Source organism: Apodemus sylvaticus, chromosome 9 (genome assembly GCF_947179515.1).
Source record: "Apodemus sylvaticus chromosome 9, mApoSyl1.1, whole genome shotgun sequence".
Taxonomy (NCBI): Eukaryota; Metazoa; Chordata; class Mammalia; order Rodentia; family Muridae; genus Apodemus; species Apodemus sylvaticus.
Window position 1 is genome coordinate 49,726,618 of NC_067480.1, and position 18,874 is coordinate 49,745,491.

Sequence of the window (18,874 nt, forward strand, 5' to 3'; positions counted from 1 at the left end):
AAATTGGTTTGCGCCAAGTTGGACACAGTGATGCTTTTGGCTTTTGTTTGTTTGTTTGTTATGTGTTTGTCTTTTTCCTCTCCTTACAAACCCAGGCATCAAAATTCTAGAATATGTTCCACGACCTGAAGGAGCCTATAGTTGTATACACAGAAATTCTCTCCCTCGAAGTCAACTTTTAATTCAGTCTTAACAGATACTATTCGGTTCTTTTGCTTTCATAAAAATGAATCTTTACCATTAACAAAGGGCTTAGACCAAAAACTAGTCTCATCTGGACAACTTCCTCACTTTAAACTCAAGGCCAAGCACAAGTCAAGATCATCTCTTGTCATGTAGTATGTAGCACTCCATGACAGGGTGTATTTATTCTGCATTTAGTAAATTTCCCATTGAGGATGCCACTCCTAGAGCAAGCCTTTATTCTAGATAACCAAAGCCAAAAAGGAGTCAAAAAAGAAAATGAAGTATGCCAGAAAATAATGACTGTGTAAAACTATTTAAGAAAACCTATCAAAATTGTTCTCTATGTCAATCTGTGGGCTTGGAGCTGAGGTGTACACCAGCACTTGGGAAACTGCTTAGGAAAGAGTTAAGGACCTGAAAATAAATCTCAAGAACAGAACAAAAGATCTAGGGACATTGGTTTGGGTTAGGGAGAGGTTGCTGTTTGGAGGAGACACAGTCTAAGACTTCATACTCCACGACTGTACAGTGAGTGCGCCGCCACTGGGCGGAACTCCCCACTAAGGGCCTGGGTTTTTATCAAGGAGTCAGACACTTTGCTCAACATATGTTGAAGAAGAGACATTTGAAAGCTTAAGTCAAGTGCAGGAACACCATGCCCTACACTGTGCCATGAGGCTGTTGTTCTTTCTATAACCATGAGGAAAAAGAAAAACATGGTTTGTCTTCAACTATACTTATTAAATCAATCCTATCTTTCAGAAAGATTAAGAATATTTAATATACAATAAAAATCACATTTTTTTCTCTTCACATAATCCTAAGTCCTTCTCAGAGTCCCTACCTCTGAATACCACCACCATGTGAATTTGAGAACAGTTCCTAACACATGAATTTCAAAAGACACTTTGGAACCAGTCCAGTAACTTTGAACTGTGATTTAGACGTACCAAATGTGAGCTATCTATTCAGTACCAAAGAAAAGACACCAAGTTCACAGGATGGAACTCAGAAGTCTAAAGCTCTAAAGTAAGGGATCAGAGACCTTAAGTCACGATCCTACTTAGAGCTTGAAACTGAAAGTTGTCAATCAGGAAGAGAGCATGCAACAGAGCCCTGAGCCAAGTTCCCAAACGGGATCTAAGGCGTCAGATATTTAACAATTATAATAGCAGAGAGAAGAATCACTTTGTCACAGAAACCACTCTCAGATGATGATGGTGGTGATGGTGGTGGTGGTGGTGGTGGTGGTGGTGGTGGTGGTGGTGGTGGTGGTGGTTGTGATGGTGGTCATCTGTGTTGGTAAGAGAGGAAGGGAGGGCAGAACAAAGCTACGGAGGAAGCTCTGTGTACTTTATTAATAAGCAGAAAATCTTGAGTTTCTAGCCCCATAAACAACACTTTCTATTAATTGGAAGCTCCACTTGCTGGGTACTCAGGCTCTATGAGAAACTATGTCCCCCGCAGAACAAATATCCACTCCTCACATCTCCACGAAGTGAGCTTTATCATCCTCAAATATCTGGGATTATGGGGCTGAAACCAATGTTTGTCCTACTCTGGGCTAGAAGAAGAAATTAACTTACTCAGTTAATAATTCTTATGAAATAATTATAAACTATTGCTTATTATATAGCTCTCCCCAACAAGTCAGGATTATTGATGAAAATCTGTAATTTGTTTGGTCCATTAAAAACTACAGTGGTATTTTAAATAAGGAAAACCAAATGAGGTTTTAATTGAAAAAAATATTTGAGTCATTGCTGATTTGCACCTTATTGGTTCATATTTAATAACGCAGCAGTAATGCAAGCAAAACACTTGCTTTACATGCACTTTAAAATTTCTCAACCAATTTTTATTAGGCAGTTTTTAATATTTATTTTTAGCTTAAGCAGCTCAAAGAAATGTTTGCAGACTTTTATCAAGCTATAATTGCTCACAAATTAGGTTCTGCCAGCTAGCTACCAAGATGCTTTCTACAAATTTGAGAGATTTTTTTTCTTTCTAATTGAAAGCCTCTGATAATTGGGCTGCTTGTTCAAAACACGAGAGGTGCAATTTTTCAGGCGGCCAATATTAGAGAGGGAAGCTCGAATGCAAATGCAGGCAAAATGTTTCCATTTCCTGCATGAATGAGAACTAATTTGGCAAATAAAGAAAAATGTGCGAGCTCCATTTATGATAAAACTTACCTTCACATTTTCTGATCACTGAAAACCATTTCCATTTAAGCCTGCAAATTGGCTTTCACCTCCTGGATAAATGGGCCCCTTAAGAAATGTGCCCTTTTGAAAACAATTAAAGCTGAACCTTATTTTCAACCCAAAGGTAAGAATTATAAAACCCCGCTGGCTCGTACAGTGCAAACACCTCGAGATGGGGCTCCTCGGTGGGATGATTATGCTAAAGCCCAGCAGCAAATCTCCAGGCACTGGAAATTGACGTATTCACTTATCCTAGCTCCGGCTGCTCGCAGTACCGAGGTGTTCTGCTCTTTAGCCACTGCATTGCATGTAGTTTATTGCATCTTTGCAGCGATAATATTTTAAAACTTCATCTTATAGAAAGATTACCTGAAAAGGGGGGGCTTTTCTCAATGCTAATGATGGGTCTTAAAAATGAATATTTATTTGATACGACTATAGGACCGAATGTAATCTGGTTTTATGGCAAAGGGATTATTTAGCCCAAAAATAATGATTCTTTAAATGCTAGAAACTCCCCAGTAGTTTTATTCTATCTTAGGCATTATCACCATTCAAAAAATCAAGGTTTGTTATTTGTTTGTTTGCATTTTTAAAATCCAATTCCCCAAAATGTATCATTAAAATATCATGCTCAGTTTTCATTCGCTATACTATAATGAAATCAAATGCTGTTCATTTAAAAACTTGGATTTCTTTTTTAATTAGAAGATGTGGGCTGGTGAGTGGTTTGGTGGGAAAAAGCACTTGCCAGGCAAGGCTGATGCAATTGTTTAACCCATATTAAAAAGAAAAGCCCGAGGTGGTGGCATGTCTCTGCAACCCCAGCACCTGGATGCTCAGATGGGAAGGGAAATGGAGATAGAATCACTAGCCAGCCTGAAGAACAGCATAGCAGAAACAAGGGGCTCAATAACTCTGACCTCTGACCTCTGACCTCCACACTATGAATGGCTACAACTATACACATCAGACACACATATGCACAATAATAAATTGATGTTTAAATAAATGTTTAAAACAACTTAAATTAAAAGATACAGTACCCCAAGTAAGATGATTTTTATCACAAAATAGGTGTTATGAGCAAATAAAGTTTTCTCTCTTCAGAGAACATATTTTTGAAAATGGTACTATTGCATTATTTGTACAATTGGTATACTGTGGCACTGTTTTGTGCATTTTCTCACCTGTGCTCCCCATCTCTCTCTCTCTCTCTCTCTCTCTCTCTCTCTCTCTCTCACACACACACACACACACACACACACACACACACTCACACTCACACACACTCACACTAATAGTAAATAAAATAATGTTTTCAACTACTTATCTGGAAGAACTGCACTTTGCATGTTCAACAATGTTGTATACAGATACATATTGTGTATAGATAAGGTATAGTTATCTATACATTACAAGATTTATATAATGAATGTTAGAAAAAGCTCAGGCTTTTAAAGACATAATTTCACAACTTGCTACAATCATTGGATTTGAAAAGTAGTTGGAAAATTCTCAGGCAGAAAAGCAGTTCAGATGAAGACAGCCTCACCAATGCCCATCAGAAACTTAGATTTAAGCCTTTCAGGTGCAAGTTGCCACCTGAACATTTATTTGGTTTTCCTTAACAGAGAAGTTATATGTAATTCCCCCCCAAAAAAAGTTCCTCCTTATTCTTATATCTCAAGAAAGTTATTTAAAGGCTGATACAGAAAGTTAAGTCTGTCTACAAAAAATAAAAAGAATTCCACAGGTGGGAAAATAATTTTCAACACAATTGAATTATTACTTAGTAACTAATGGTAATTAGTTTAAATATCTAATAAAGTAAAAGACTCAAACAAACTTTTAAATATATATTAAACCTTTTGTAATATACAGTTTCAAGTATTTCTCTGAGCAAACTAAGCTGATTGGAATTTCATATTGTCAATTTAGTTCAAAATACAATTTCATCATATAGTTCACTAACTTTGATTTCCTTAAAATAACAAGGACTTAATGAAGCCTAAAATTGTATTCTAATATGTTATAAGGGTTTTACCCATATCTGACTTTTAATCATGGAGTCTTTAAAAATACAACTCCACTATAAAATCAACTATTCTTAATGAGCAAGTTTTAGAATTAAACTGCATAGCTGTGACAAAATAATCACTGGTCTAATGAGATTGGGATTGTGGCCATGGTGGGGACAAACGCAAAAGGCTCAAAAGAACCACTTGTCCACATCCATGCCTAGCTTCAGTTAATGGTCTCACTTCACACCTTCACCAGAGATGAGCTAGCGCTGGAGAAGTGTATCTGAGAGGTTGCCAGCACACCACGAGGACCAAGCACAGAAGCGCACAGCCTCAACCCAGGATGCGCAAGTGCTGACTGACAGTGGGAGTGGCTAGGCAGGGAACAGACACAGGAGAGTATGGTGTTTCTGTCCACACTTCTCTTGAGCATCACCGGAGTGCAGCGCGTGTTACTCCCACAGGTGGAACACAGCGCTGTTTATATTATCAATATTTAGTAAAAAAACAAACAAACAAACAAAAAACCCCCACTCCTTTAAAACAGTCTCTTTAGATATATATTTCATTTGTTTGTTTGTATGTTCAGTGCGGGGTTGGGGGGTTGGGGGAAGGGGGAATGGAACCCAGAGCCTCAGGAATGATTTCGTTTTCATAACAAAAGCATGGGATAGAATAGTGAACCAGTGGTCAAGCACACAGGTGTGACAGGTAGAGCACAAGAGGGATTTTAAATGTGGACAAGTGAAAAACATGGTATTGGTAAATCTGCCTGTTATAAATCTCTATTAAAGAGGTAATTTTGGAGCTGTCAAAATTCCATAAAGTCACTGTCTCTTCTTCACCTAAAAACACGGCGCTCATTTAGAACCACCAAATGATTGTGTCTAAACATCTGGACTTTATTAAGTTATGAATAATAGTTAACTCAAAGTAAAATGTTTAACAAGCTATCGGGCTTCTGTGCTGGCTACATGAGAGTGGCCCCATAGGCTCACATCTGTGAATGCCTGGTCTTTAGCTGGAGGAACTGCTTTGGGAAGGATTAGGATGTATGAGCTCTTTGGAAGAGATGGTCACTGGGGGTGGGCCCATGCCGGCCCTTCCTCCCTCTCTCTCTCTCTCTCTCTCTCTCTCTCTCTCTCTCTCTCTCTCTCTCTCTCTCTCTCTCCTGTCTGTCCATCCATCTCAGCCTCTACTGCTCTAGCACCATGCTTGCCTGCTGCTGCTGCATTACACTACCCGCCCATGTTGATCATGGACTCACCCTCTGAAGCTGTAAGCAAGGCCCCAATTAAATGCTTTCTTTTAAAAGTTGCCTTGGTCATAGTGTCTCTTCACAGCAATCGAACAGTAACTAAGACAGCTACAATCCTATGTTCTTACCGTCTTGTGATCGTTAACAATCATAAGCTCCAAATACTTCATTTCTTCAAACACACCACGCGATGGCTAAAGAAAATTAAAAATGCATGGTTAGAACAGGGGTTGATAGAAAGTATCTCTAAAGCCTTGAGTTTCAGGACTCTTCACTGCCTATTGAATAGATACCCAAATGCCCGGTAAAGCAAATGCTCATATGTGACCGTAAAGTGTCACTGAACAAAGAAGCTAGAGAAACACAGTGTCACTATCTCCACTCACCAAAATGAGAAATAGGTCATAGGGTTTCTGTGTGGTTTTCCATGTAAAATTTCTCTAAAGAAAAAGGCATGGCATGATACCTAAAAATAAATAAATTTCCTTTTCTATGGTAATAATGATAAAATATTCACATTTACTTAAAATGTCAAAGGGAATTCACTTTAAATTCATCTCAAGAGAACAGCAGGCATCTCCGAAATCACATCAGGGTGGTCAATAAGAATTAGAGGTCTGGAATAAAAGGCATCTGACAGAGTTCCAATTTCCAGTCCCTCACAAGGAACAAACACTGACAGATAACACTTTAGGAATAAAGACTATTTTACTTCTCAGTCACACGTATCCTCTCACAGCTGAAGAGGTAATGATGACCGTGCTTCCTCATTGTGTACTGAGTAACAGTTAGGTACGGGGTAGACTGTAGTGAAAGGAAAGTCAAGTAAGCCAACTGCATCTTCCAGAGTAAGCACAGAGTTCTAATTAAGTAAACATAAGATTTGTATCCGTGATTACCATAATGGCAATGTACACTGTGCAAGAAGATGATTCAAACTTGAACTAACTTTCAGATCACTGGGGGGTCTAATTCATTTAACACACACATACACACAATACATTCAACTAAGTATTATCTAAAATGTATAATTTGTGCTATAATTACTCATTAAGTCATCTAGTGAATTACTATGTAACCTATAAGCAATAGAATTAATTCTTGGTTACATGGCATTCACCATGTAATTACTAAACAGTCCCAATCTACAGCCTTCTAATCTACTATGTATTTAGTTACAATGTTCCTGTGTGTTTATCAGTCATAAAAAAGCATGCAACAGTTACTGGTTATGCAGTCCTCATGACTTTTATTTAGCCACTGCCATACTGCCAATAGAGGAATGACATAGTATCATTCTGGTCTGAAAAACACATTCAGTTTCAGTTTGGTAAAATAGAGTTTTTCCTTTGTAAGAAATACAAATAAACTTGATTAGCCAATATTTTTTTTAACAGAAATGTTCTAAATGACATTGTATAAGCCAGATTATCTTTAAAGCTGTGGTGCAGTCTCTTTATTATTTGTTTGTATCTTTTGGCTTGGTTTGATTTGGTTTGGTTTGGTTTGGTTTAGTTTAGTTTGGTTTGGTTTGGTTTGGTTTGGTTTGGTTTGGTTTGGTTTGGTTTGGTTTGGTTGTATGGGGAGGGTTGAAAACATGGGGAAGCTAGAGATCAACTATTAGAATCTGTTCTCTCCTTCCTTCCGCCAGGCGGTCCCAAGGATGAGGTTCAGGGTAGCAAGTGTCACCTACCTAACCCTCTTACCAGCCCTTACAGTGCTTTTTCATAGGGGGGAAAATGTCCTCCAACTTCCCTAAGAAAAACACATTGAAGACAGAACTAAAAGAACACTTTTTACCATGACATCAGGATTCACAGGACACTCTAATCAGTTTGGATCCTTAACAGGGAGAGAAGAATAAAAATTCTGTTGTGCTGGAAATCCTCAAGAGATAGAGCTTCTCTTTGCTGCCTTTGTTTTGAAGGGGAAAGTTTAGATGGAGTGGAGAGTGGGAGGGAGCCTTGCCTGAGGCCACACTCACATTGACTGCTCTTTTCCTTCTTCTTAGCCACTGTAATTCAGGTAGCAAAGGCCACTGGTCACTGCCATCTGTGCCTGTGTAAGAGGGAAATTAACATCAAATGGATGCGGACAGCGTTCCATTGAGAATAGTCTTCAAATATTACACGAAGGCACAGTGCCATTAATAATGAATGTCATCACCGAGCCCAAATAGCCTACAGTGAAACAGTGCATTGATTGTTCAACATTTCACACTCACAAAGACAGTTCAAACGCTATTTTCTTCTCATTGTGAAAAATGTGAGTTGCCCAGGGTTAATCAGAAGACGGTTATTTGACCTACAACTGTTTAACAATAGCCTAAGAACTCTATGTGTGCCCAATTTACTTTGTATAAATTATGAAGGATTAGGGGCATTAGTATATAGGAATAGAATCACATGCCTGCAGGAAACCAAAAGGAGCCTTTGCCAACATCAGCATACTAAAGATGCTTCAGGGGCAGGGTGAATGGGGGAGGTAGTGCAGAAGGGCTGGGGTAGAACAAACCAGAAAGTCTGCTTTAATGCCTGGCTCCACAGTAATCATTTACATTTGGCCACACTCAGGTTCCAAGTCCAGCTACACCCTGGAGCTTCATTTGTCATCTCCACTGAAGCAATTCTCCAAGCCTCATCCCACGCAGGGCTCAGCTGAGCCTGCACTCCCCACCCACACAGCTGACCCGAGCTCTCAGACCAATTTCCCTCCTGAACAAGCCTGCCTCGCTACAGACAGCCCCACACATATCACGGCTATTTTAATTAAGACTTACTGAGATTCTTCATCTGCTTAGAATATTGTCCTGCCAAGGTTTTCTGGATTATATGTGGTCGGCCTGTGCTTTTCTGAAACAAAAACAATTGCAGGAAATTAATAAGTAAGACAGGAAGACACCTCTATGACTCTACGCAACTGTGCCTGCGCAGTGCTTCTTCTAATATCCTTCCTTACACAGGGACGTGAGACATTAGAAGGAAGAGGGTATGCCTTGTTGAATCTTTAATTTTAATGAAAAAGAGCCCTCCAACTGCCCCACTTCAGATCAAAGCACTGTCCTGTCACTTGTTCTTGAATCTCAGTTTCTTTCAAAGCCCTGAGTGGGAAATGCGTAGGAAAGGAACGCCTGTCCACCACCATGAGACAACCTCGGTGCTCCCATATACTTTTCAAATGTAAAATTTGAAAAGATGAAACTGCAATTTTCTCATCAACTTACAAATGATTTAAAAATTATGACATCCATAGTTAATTACAGCTGCAAGGCCAACTGTACTCATCCATCACTGGTAACATGGTTTGAGAAAGATTTTAATAATTTCCCTAAGCAACCTTGAAAATATTCATATCCTTTGACCCAGAAATTACACGGGCTTATTACATTATGAGACGTGGACGTAGCATTGAGTGCTGAGGGCTTAGTTTCTGCCAGCCACTGTTTACGTGTGTACTGTCCAAATTATTCTCCGCCCCCCCCAAAAAGAAATCCATGTAGTCTGTATTCTATCCCTGTTCCAGTCGCTTTCTGTTGCTATGATAAAACACTGACCATAACAAACTTGAGAAGAAAAGAGTTCATTCCAACTTGCAGATTACAAACCATCATGGAAGAAAATAAGGGCAGGAACTCAAGCAGGAACCTAGAGGCAAGAACTGAAGCAGAGACCCTGGAGGAGGCGCTGCTCGTGGAGGAGGCTTGCTCCTCTGCCATGCTCAGCGATCTTTGTACACAGCCCAGGGATACCTATTTTATCCCACCTGTGTATGGATGGTGCCACCCACAGTGGGTCTGGCCATCCTACATAAGTTAGCAGTAAGAAAACGACCCACAGACATGCCCTCAGGCCATTCTGATGGAGACAGGTCTTCAGCTGAGGTTTCTCTCTTCTTGGGTGAACCAAGCTGTCAACCAAGATCAACCATCACATTTCTACTTAACGAACAAAAATACTGAGATTCAGAAAGATACATAATTGAGTTAAGTTGTGCTATGAAACAATCGATTTATTTAAAATATATATAAAAATATGCAAAGGAAAAATTGCAGAATATTTCCTAAAAGGTGATAAATTATCTTAGGGGATGGTATAATGGATAATTACTATTTAATTGTTTATTTTTGCTTTTCAAATTTTTTACCATGTTACTAGATTTGGGGGCTTTTGCAACATTGATAATTGAACCTGGAGTCTCATGTATACTAAATTAGTTCTGCTCCACTCAGCAATGCCTAGGTGTTTTCTGTTTCTTGTTTGTTTGTTTTTTGTTTTGGTGTTATTATTTTATTTGTTTGTTTGTTTGTTTTGTTTTTTGAGATGGGGTCTCACTAAATTCCCCAGATTAGCCTTGAAGTAAGCCTTCTGCTTTAGTCTCCTGAGTAGCTGTGATCACAGGCATATAGTACTACACTCAATCAACATATTAGTTTTATAATCATAAAAGCTTTTTAAAAGACCTTTCTTATTAGATTTGATAGAAAACTATAATTAAGAATATTGCTAATTGCTTTCTACTTGCAATAGAATGTGAATTCTCACTGGAACTATCCTGTCCATACTCTTGACTTACTACCAAGCATGCTAAAATCAATAATAATAATAATAGTGATAATAATAATAATAAACATCCAAAATCCAAATTCTATCTAATCATTTCTTTGTTCTGGAAAGAGATGAAAAGATACCTAGCATAGTGATATTCACCCCTGAACCTGCAACAGGATGTTTGCAACTAAATTAAAGATCCGAGTTCTGCTGGTTTGCCCCCACCCACAGGGAGAATGAGAGCAAATCCATCTGAGAACAAAAGGGAGGCAGTCGGAGGCGGGCAGGCAGGGGAGAGGAGATAATAAGCACCTAAGCATCAGCCCCCAGCAGTGTAATTACAGCTCCAGCAACCAAGCGCCAGTTCCTTAAACATTGTGATAATACGAGTTTATATGTATATAAACCCTTTTAGCAGTTTAGCAGACACTGAAACACATTTATGAATTCACCCCATCTGCAAAAATTGTCTTATTATGGATGCACTGGAAATTACCCCATTTACACTTTGTTAAAATGCAAAAGCTTAGAAAACTACTTTGGATTTATTGTTGCTGTTTTCCTTTGGGGGTTTCTTTGGTGAGGGAGGTAAGAGAACAGTTATTCAAAGCCAATAATCTGGTGTTTTGCTGAATGTTTGAATGTCTGTCTGGCAGTTTTGCTACGATCTGCCTGCCCATGGAACAGGGAGCATATTTTACTCATCAAAATGTCTTAATCGAGGCTAAACTGTCATCACTCTCTGGAAAGTTTTAAAGTTATTCATCAAAACCCATACAGGCTTGTTCAAATATTGCCATCACCATGTATAATTTAATGTGTTTTCTGCCTCAAATTTGAAAAGTTACCTCATAGTTTTATATATATATATATATATATATATATATATATATATATACACACATATATGTATATAGTGTATATATATACATACATATATGTAAATATATAAATTTATTTCCATTTGTACATTATATATTTATATTATAAATAAAATATATACATTTATGTAATATGTATATTATATAAATATATAGATATGTTATATATTTTATATAAATGTGACACAAATACAGATAAGAAAATAAAGGCTGCCTTTATTATCAAAAGTCTAAATGTCAGAGTTGGTGAGATAGCTCAGCAGTTGAGAGGTCTTGCTGCCCTTGCAGTGGGCCCAAGCTCAGTTCCCAGCACCCACATGGCTATTCACAGCCATCTGTAACTCCACTTCCCAGGGCTCTGAGGCCCTTTGCTGAGCTCCTCACACAGAACACACAGAGCACTCACACACACACAATCAATCAATCAATCAATCAATCAATCAACAGAATATTATAATATATACTATCTATGTGTGTGTGTTTATATATGTGTGTATGTATGTGTGTGCATATTTTAAGTCTCGGTGACTACTGTTTTCTTCAAAGAAAGATTTTTTTTAATGTTTCCATCTGGGCATGGCAGTACACACAGAACATTCATGAGGCCTGGGCTGCATGGCGACCCAGTGTGCCCCACCAAACCTGTTTTCTGCTCCCTATCCAATGACTGCAGTACTCTGATCATCACTCTGAAAAAATGTTTTTTTTTTCTCATTAAAGTTCCCTCCCTGGATCTCCCCACCCCCACCCCCACCCCACCCCCGAGTGTGACCTCCCTGTGTCTTCACCTGCCAATCTCACCCAGGCCAGAGCTTTGTATCCTCACAGTTCTGGGAATGTTCTCATCCCCTTGTGGCCTTACTCAAGACTTCCCCTCACCTTGGTGGCTCTTTGCTCTCTTCTGCAGATGTCACCATCTGAAAGGTCACCTGTGACTTTTTGTAACCCCATCAGGAAGGAGTCTCAGGATATCAATCTTATCATGAATGCAAAATGCAGTAAGCTTTCAATATAATATTGACAACTCTGTATCAGACTGTAAAGACTGCTGTCAGTAAACAGAATGGTAGGAACACAGGATGTCTCGTTACGATCGTTGTCCCGTACAGGATGAAACACTACTTTCTTCTCCATCTGCAACTGTATGTTGTGTCACGTAGACACTGTTTAGACTGCAGATTTCCCCCACTAAGTGTTTCTAGTAACAGAAAGTAGGTACATTCTTACACAATTATCTGAAGAAAAAGTAGAAACGAAGGCTTTTCTAATGAAGTCCAGGCTGCCCAATGCAAAACGAAAGCCCTCCCTGTTCCCTCTGAAGACGGGAAAGAAGGGGGTCGCTTCAGAATCGCTCACATCATACCTCTGATGTGGCCTCACTGGCATGAGGGCCTACTGTGCCATTCTAAGTGTGACATCACATAACATGAATAAATGGTTTTGATGCTGGAAAAACCAAATACCATAAAAAAATTGGTGGCACAGACCCACCTCATCATGAGTCAGCTCCAGTGGCTCGATCATATACATGAAGGTGTCATCCTCAAACATGCCACTGTAAGACAAGACACAGGAGGAGAGTCAGCAAATATGATAGTGAGAACAGGCAAATGAGTATCTCAACAGTGTCATTAAAGAGTGCCTAAGAGCAGAAGTCTTCACACAGTCCCAGACAGACTCCCAATAGCTGCATAGAACAGTCTCAGAACTCCAAGGACTCTACTAGGCAGCCTGCAAACACAAAAGAGTAAAGCATTTCCCCAGAGCATGCAAATGCTACATTATAGAACTCAATTTTTTTTTATTTTCTATATTCGTTGTTTACATTCCAAATTACTTCCCCTTTCCGAGGTAACCCAATCACAAAAGAATACACATGGAATGCAGTCACTGATAAGTGGATATTAATTAGCCCAGAAGCTCTGAATACTCAAGATAGAACTCATTTTTAGAAATAAACTTAAACGACAGCATTGATCTGGAACAAGAGCTCTCACATGGTAGGGAAAAATCGCTTGTTTCAGAACTATATGAAACTAGCACAAATTTCTTGTTATGCAAATTATATATCGGATAGAAGAAATTTGAACACCCCATTGTCTAAGAATATTCTAAGACCATCTTGATTCTGAAGAGGCTAGCAGAAGTATCTTTACACTTGCAAATTGTAAATTCCTATAAAGTAGTATATCATTTTAAAAAAGCATTTAACTTGGGGAGACATGAGAGTCTTTTAAAATAACATTTGAAGGAATTTTTAGACCCTCTTTATCCCATGTCTAAAGCTAAGGATATCTTCATCCTAGGTATCACTTGATTTGGGTCTGAAATGTGTTTATGCATGGTTTCAATGAGTCTGCCTCCAGACAATGGATGAGTTCCTCTTACCGTCCCATCCATCCCAAGCTAATGCCTAATTAGATTTAGATCTAATCCAACTGATGACCTTGGCCCTATTCCTGTAGTGCTTTGTCAACTAGACCAAATCACTCTGTAAGCTTCTGGCTAGAGTTTGGGTCTTAAGTGCCTCAACAGATCCACTACTAAGGATCTGATTTCACCTCAGAGTGATACTCCTGGCAGGCAGTGGAATCATCATGAGGTAATCACCATGATCTTTGTAAGAAGTCTTTACTCATGGCAGGGGTGGGAGGTATTGTGGGACTTCAGTCTCCCTCTCTCTAGCTCTCCTTTCCACACAGTGAGCAGTTTTGCTGCACAACATATATTCAATTCACAATGATGTGGTTCCTCACCAGTGGCCCAATGTAATGGGGTCAAGCCATCATGGATTCAAACCTCCAAGGCTTGAGTGAAAATAGTCCTTTTCTCTTATCGGTCGATTATCTCAGGGATTTTTGTTTCAGTAACAGAAAGCTAACTAATACACCCCCATCCTTTCCCTCAAGAATTAACCAAAATGGGCATCACTAATCTATGTAATTATTTATTTGATTTCTAAGTTTTGGCAAAGTCTAGCAGTTCTCTAGAACTGCTCTATATTTAGTCCTCAACACATCACTGACATAGAAGTAACTAATATAAAATATCTGAAAAATAAAAACTGCATAGAATGAATGGGTATGAGCAGGCCTGAAGGTCAGAGGACCCAAGAAGGTTCCTACATACTGGAGTCCATTGCAGGTCGACAGAGCCACCCTGGAGTCCTTGACACCTCTGATGCTTCCATGGTAGTAACAGTGCTCTCCACCCTACAAAACAAAGAATGTTTTATTGATTGTATGTGATACACTGATAGCCCTGCTTCTGATAGCTTGGTAGAGAGAGGCCTCCAATGATGAGAACACATGCACACAAGAAACTCCTATTTGAAGTCAAAAATAGGGCTGGAAAAGCATTAAACAGAACAAGTTTGCATGTGTTTAATGGAAGAGAAAGGGGCTTTATAGGGAATAAGACCAATGTAAACAATAAAGTCTGCATGCACTTCTTAAGCATGCATTTTAGAAGTAATTACAGCAGAGCAGTGGTGGCACACACCTTTAATCCCAGCACTTGGGAGGCAGAGGCAGGAGATTTCTGAGTTCAAGGCCAGCCTGGTCTACAGAGTGAGTTCCAGGACAGCCAGGGCTACACAGAGAAACCTTGTCTTGAAAAACAAAACAAAACAAAAACAACAACAAAAAAGTAATTACAAACAGGTGTGGTTACAGAGAGAGAAGTTTCTTCTCTCTCACACCATGACTCTTCTTGTGTTTATATGCATTTTAAATAGAATCTTTATACCGCTATTATCAGATTCACCCCACTTCAGAAATTAATTTCCTAAGGTACTCTCCATGTTCTCAAAAGAGAAACATAAACACCGAGCCAACCACAACCCTTTATCTAGAGTGGTGTTCTAATTGCAAGATATGCTAGGGCAATGGTGGCACAAAGCCGTGGGAGGAACCAACTAGCAACAGACTTGACTTAAGGCTCACTCCACCAAGTGGAACCCATACTTGATTCTGCTTTGGTAATCGAGAATCTGAGACTAGATAGTGCAGGGGCTTACAGTAAAATCAAATAATACTGATCTAAAAAAGGAACACATGTAATGATAAAATGACTCTAAATAATATTCTGCTATACTTATAGATCAATGTCTTGTTCAGCCAACATCAGAGAAGCTTCCTCCTGCTGCAGGTGGGAACAAATATAAAGGTGCATTGTCAGACATTCCACAGAGAGGGAGAGACCTTGGATAGTCAGCTCCAGGTGATGTCTCCCTCCCCGCAGAGCCCATGAAGAAGAAACAGAAGGCCCTTTTAAATCTACATGAACAGAGCTTATGAACTCAGAGGCACTAAAGCAGCATGGACAGGGCCTGCATGAGTCTGTACCAGGTCCTTTGTGCTTATATTATGGTTTAGTGCTTGTATGAAATTCCTGAGTATGCATGAGTAGTTTTCATTCTTATGCCCTTTCTTGGGCTTTCTTCTTCTTCTTCTTCTTCTTCTTCTTCTTCTTCTTCTTCTTCTTCTTCTTCTTCTTCTTCTTCTTCTTCTTCTTCTTCTTCTTCTTCCTCCTCCTCCTCCTCCTCCTCCTCCTCCTCCTCCTCTCCCTCCTCCTCCCCCCCTTCCTCCTCCTCCTCCTCCTCTGCTTCTGCTTCTGCTTCAGGTTCTGCTGCTGCTCCTGCTCCTGCTCCTCCTCCTCCTCCTTCTCCTCCTCCTCCTCCTCCTCTGCTTCTGCTTCAGGTTCTGCTCCTGCTCCTCCTCCTCCTCCTCCTCCTCTTCCTTCTCCTCCTCCTCCTCCTCTGCTTCTGCTTCAGGTTCTGCTCCTCCTCCTCCTCCTCCTCCTCCTCCTCCTCCTTCTCCTTCTCTTCTTTTCCTTCTATTGATTTAGCTTGTCTAACTCTGATGGATAGTTTTTGTTTTATCTTATATCTCATTTTCTTATTTTGTTTTAAAGAATGAATAAATAAGTGAGACCCTAGTCCCTAGAATAAAGGTTAACAACTGAACTGTCATTTATACCTGCTGGAAGAGGGACAATCATTGTTCTCCATGGCGTGGCAGTGGGTACATCACCACTCCTCATGTTCAGAGTAGTTGAACAACTATAATGAACTCCATAGCTTTTTGTCTGCTTTTATTTAGTTACAGTTTAGTATTGTTGTTGTCTTTTGGGGTGGTCTTTTATCTTGTTTTTCAGTGGGTACATCACCACTCCTCATGTTCAGAGTAGTTGAACAATGTATAATGAACTCCATAACTTTTTGTCTGCTTTTATTTGGTTACAGTTTAGTGTTGTTGTCTTTTGGGGTGGTGTTTTATCTTGTTTTCTTGGCTTTGTTGTTTATTTAGGTTTTTGAGAAAGAACTTAAAGTTGAGTGGGTAGGGAGGGGTAAAGGCTCTGGAAGAACTCGGGGGAGGGGAAACATGATCGAATATATTTAAATTTTAAAATGTTTTAAATATAAAAATACAATTAAAAAAGAAAGAAATCATAAAAGAACATAGTCAAATGTATTTGTGTTTTATACACACACACACACACACATATATATATATATATTTGATATTAAAATAAACCATAAAGAAATAAAAAAGTAGCTCCCTAATACAGGATCATGAAATCCTCTCCTGCCTTTCGATATGCACGGCCCTTTGTGGGTTAGGCTGCTATTTGATGTTTATGTTGTGACTTTTGAGAAGGTGTTACCATTTGATTATACTTTCTGTTTTTCTACATTTTTAATTTGAGGGGACATATTGTTTTGTATCTTTGCTTGTGTATGTAATTAGCATCCCTATCCTCTAACAGTGATCTAAAACTCCTCCTAATAAGTCAGTGCGGCATGCTTATTTTGAAGACAAAGATGCTTAGTTTGCCGCAGTCCCCACCCCCATGCTTCAGACCAGCCTACTGACTTCTGGGTGCCATTGACAGATACCATTCAGGACTTCCCGGAACAGTGGTGGAAAGACTTTCCTTCTTGGCCTTCTACATTGGACCTTACATTCCCTGTCTTCCTCATTTACTGTTACCACCACCATTCTCCTGTTAGAGATACAGTGTCTGCTACTTTATTAAAAAGTATTTATGACTGATAAGTTTAGCAAGTACTCATGAGGGTAAACCCTTCAATTTCAGCCCTCACCGTAGAGCCACAGGTTGGGGAGACATGCCAAACTGTCCATTACTTCATCCTGGCACCTCAGAGGCCTGTAGAGTCTTCTAGTGTCTGAGGATGCTAATTCAGATACAATCCCAGCATCCGGCATCTATTATATCCACTGTTAACTCTTTTAAGAGGACTTCATGGACTCCTATTCAACTCCCTGTCCATGCAGTCCTGTGTTCCGTCTCTGTGTGGATGTTCCTCACCCATCACACTAAGTACTCCAGCTCACCCAGTAACTGATAACAGCTCCTGCGCTTCCATGCGAGAAGCAGGCCTTTAGTAACTCTCTGCTCATTCCTTCTCCAAGCTCTTTCATGTACCGAGCTACTTCACCCAACTGGAGATGGGGTGTCCACCTAGCTATGTGGGTGAGTCGTGAATCAGGGGTTTAATTATTCCCCAAGTACACATTTCAACCCACCACCCCCTGTGCAGGTCTTTCTGGATTTGCTAACATGAGTTGCCTTGCTGTTTCCAGTTTCCCTAAAAATGCATTTAGTGGAGCAGATGAAGTTCAGGCCCGAGAGAGTCCTTGGCCCACCTGCTGCCCATCTCCTGAAATTGCATGCTCATCTCCTACTGCTGCCTTTACTTGATTTTGTCCCAGTGGCTTTATTTTCCTTTTGCATACGTTATTGGGAAGGCATGTGACAAATCACATAGGTGCTATCTATGTGGCTTCCTCCATGTTCTCAAATAGCAATGTTGCTTATAAATATTGACTAGTATATAGTATGCCAAGTTCTATTTGTGTATTTAGCACTGAAACCTATAAAAATAAATGGGTCCACACATCTCAGCAACTTGAGAATCCAGGTCAATATATAACCATCACATGTCAAACTCTTCATGTTTCTAAAAACAAATATACAGTAACTTTGAATTCTATCAAAGTTGTTATTTAACAATTCATGTCACACATACACAAAAAGCTGGCTTAATCAAGTGGTCAAAAGAAGTGTACAGAAAATATTCATATTTACTTGGCCTTCCCAAGAAAAGCTATTTTCAGATTTTCCTTTCAATATTATTATTTTTCCCCATAAAATATCACCAGCCCTTATTATATGTAAGTTCCATTCACTTTCACTGATGAGTGGAAATTGATTCTCTGCCTAGAAAGATAATTGCTACCTGTGTGAATTAAGGTAGGACACAGTATATTTGACTGTGTGTCATCAAGTTCTGTGAATCTTCCGTTAAGAGTGGAGGAGCACTCAGTCCACGGTGTTGACACAGTATTCAGCTTTAATATCTAAAGTACATAGATTAAGCACTACGAGTAGTTTGGTGATTCCCATTTTAGTGTTAATCTTAGAATGTTTTCTGAGTTTATTGTTAAATTTATAGCAAGTTTTTTTTTAAGTAGTGTTGAAAAATATCACTTGTCAACTCTACTGACCCATGTTGCTCCTGTTGTTGGTCAGGACAGAAAGGGCACATGTGAGGTATTTCATTCCCTGTGACACAGAGCCATTGGCTCCAGGGGACTGCCCCATGAATATGCCATATTGAACAATCACTAATGACCATAATCTTCATGTGCAGATTAGGAGATGGGCAGCATCTAGTAAAAGCTCTGCCAAAAGTAGCAAGAAAGGCCCAGTTGGATGTCACATCTTCAAGTCCTCCACTAAATAT

At 39.5% G+C, this 18,874-nt stretch overlaps 1 protein-coding gene across 1 annotated transcript in view; it reads right to left on the reverse strand.

The window, feature by feature from the left end:
* The window catches only part of Adam23 (ADAM metallopeptidase domain 23), a 153,614-nt gene that overhangs the window by 54,107 nt on the left and 80,633 nt on the right, over positions 1-18,874 (reverse strand). The window contains exons 5-9 of the mRNA XM_052193578.1: positions 14,233-14,315; positions 12,595-12,658; positions 8,455-8,527; positions 7,660-7,733; positions 5,804-5,869 (exon numbers count right to left, since the gene is read on the reverse strand). Of these exons, the coding sequence (XP_052049538.1) occupies positions 5,804-5,869; positions 7,660-7,733; positions 8,455-8,527; positions 12,595-12,658; positions 14,233-14,315 (360 nt within the window). The remainder of the gene's footprint in view (positions 1-5,803; positions 5,870-7,659; positions 7,734-8,454; positions 8,528-12,594; positions 12,659-14,232; positions 14,316-18,874) is intronic.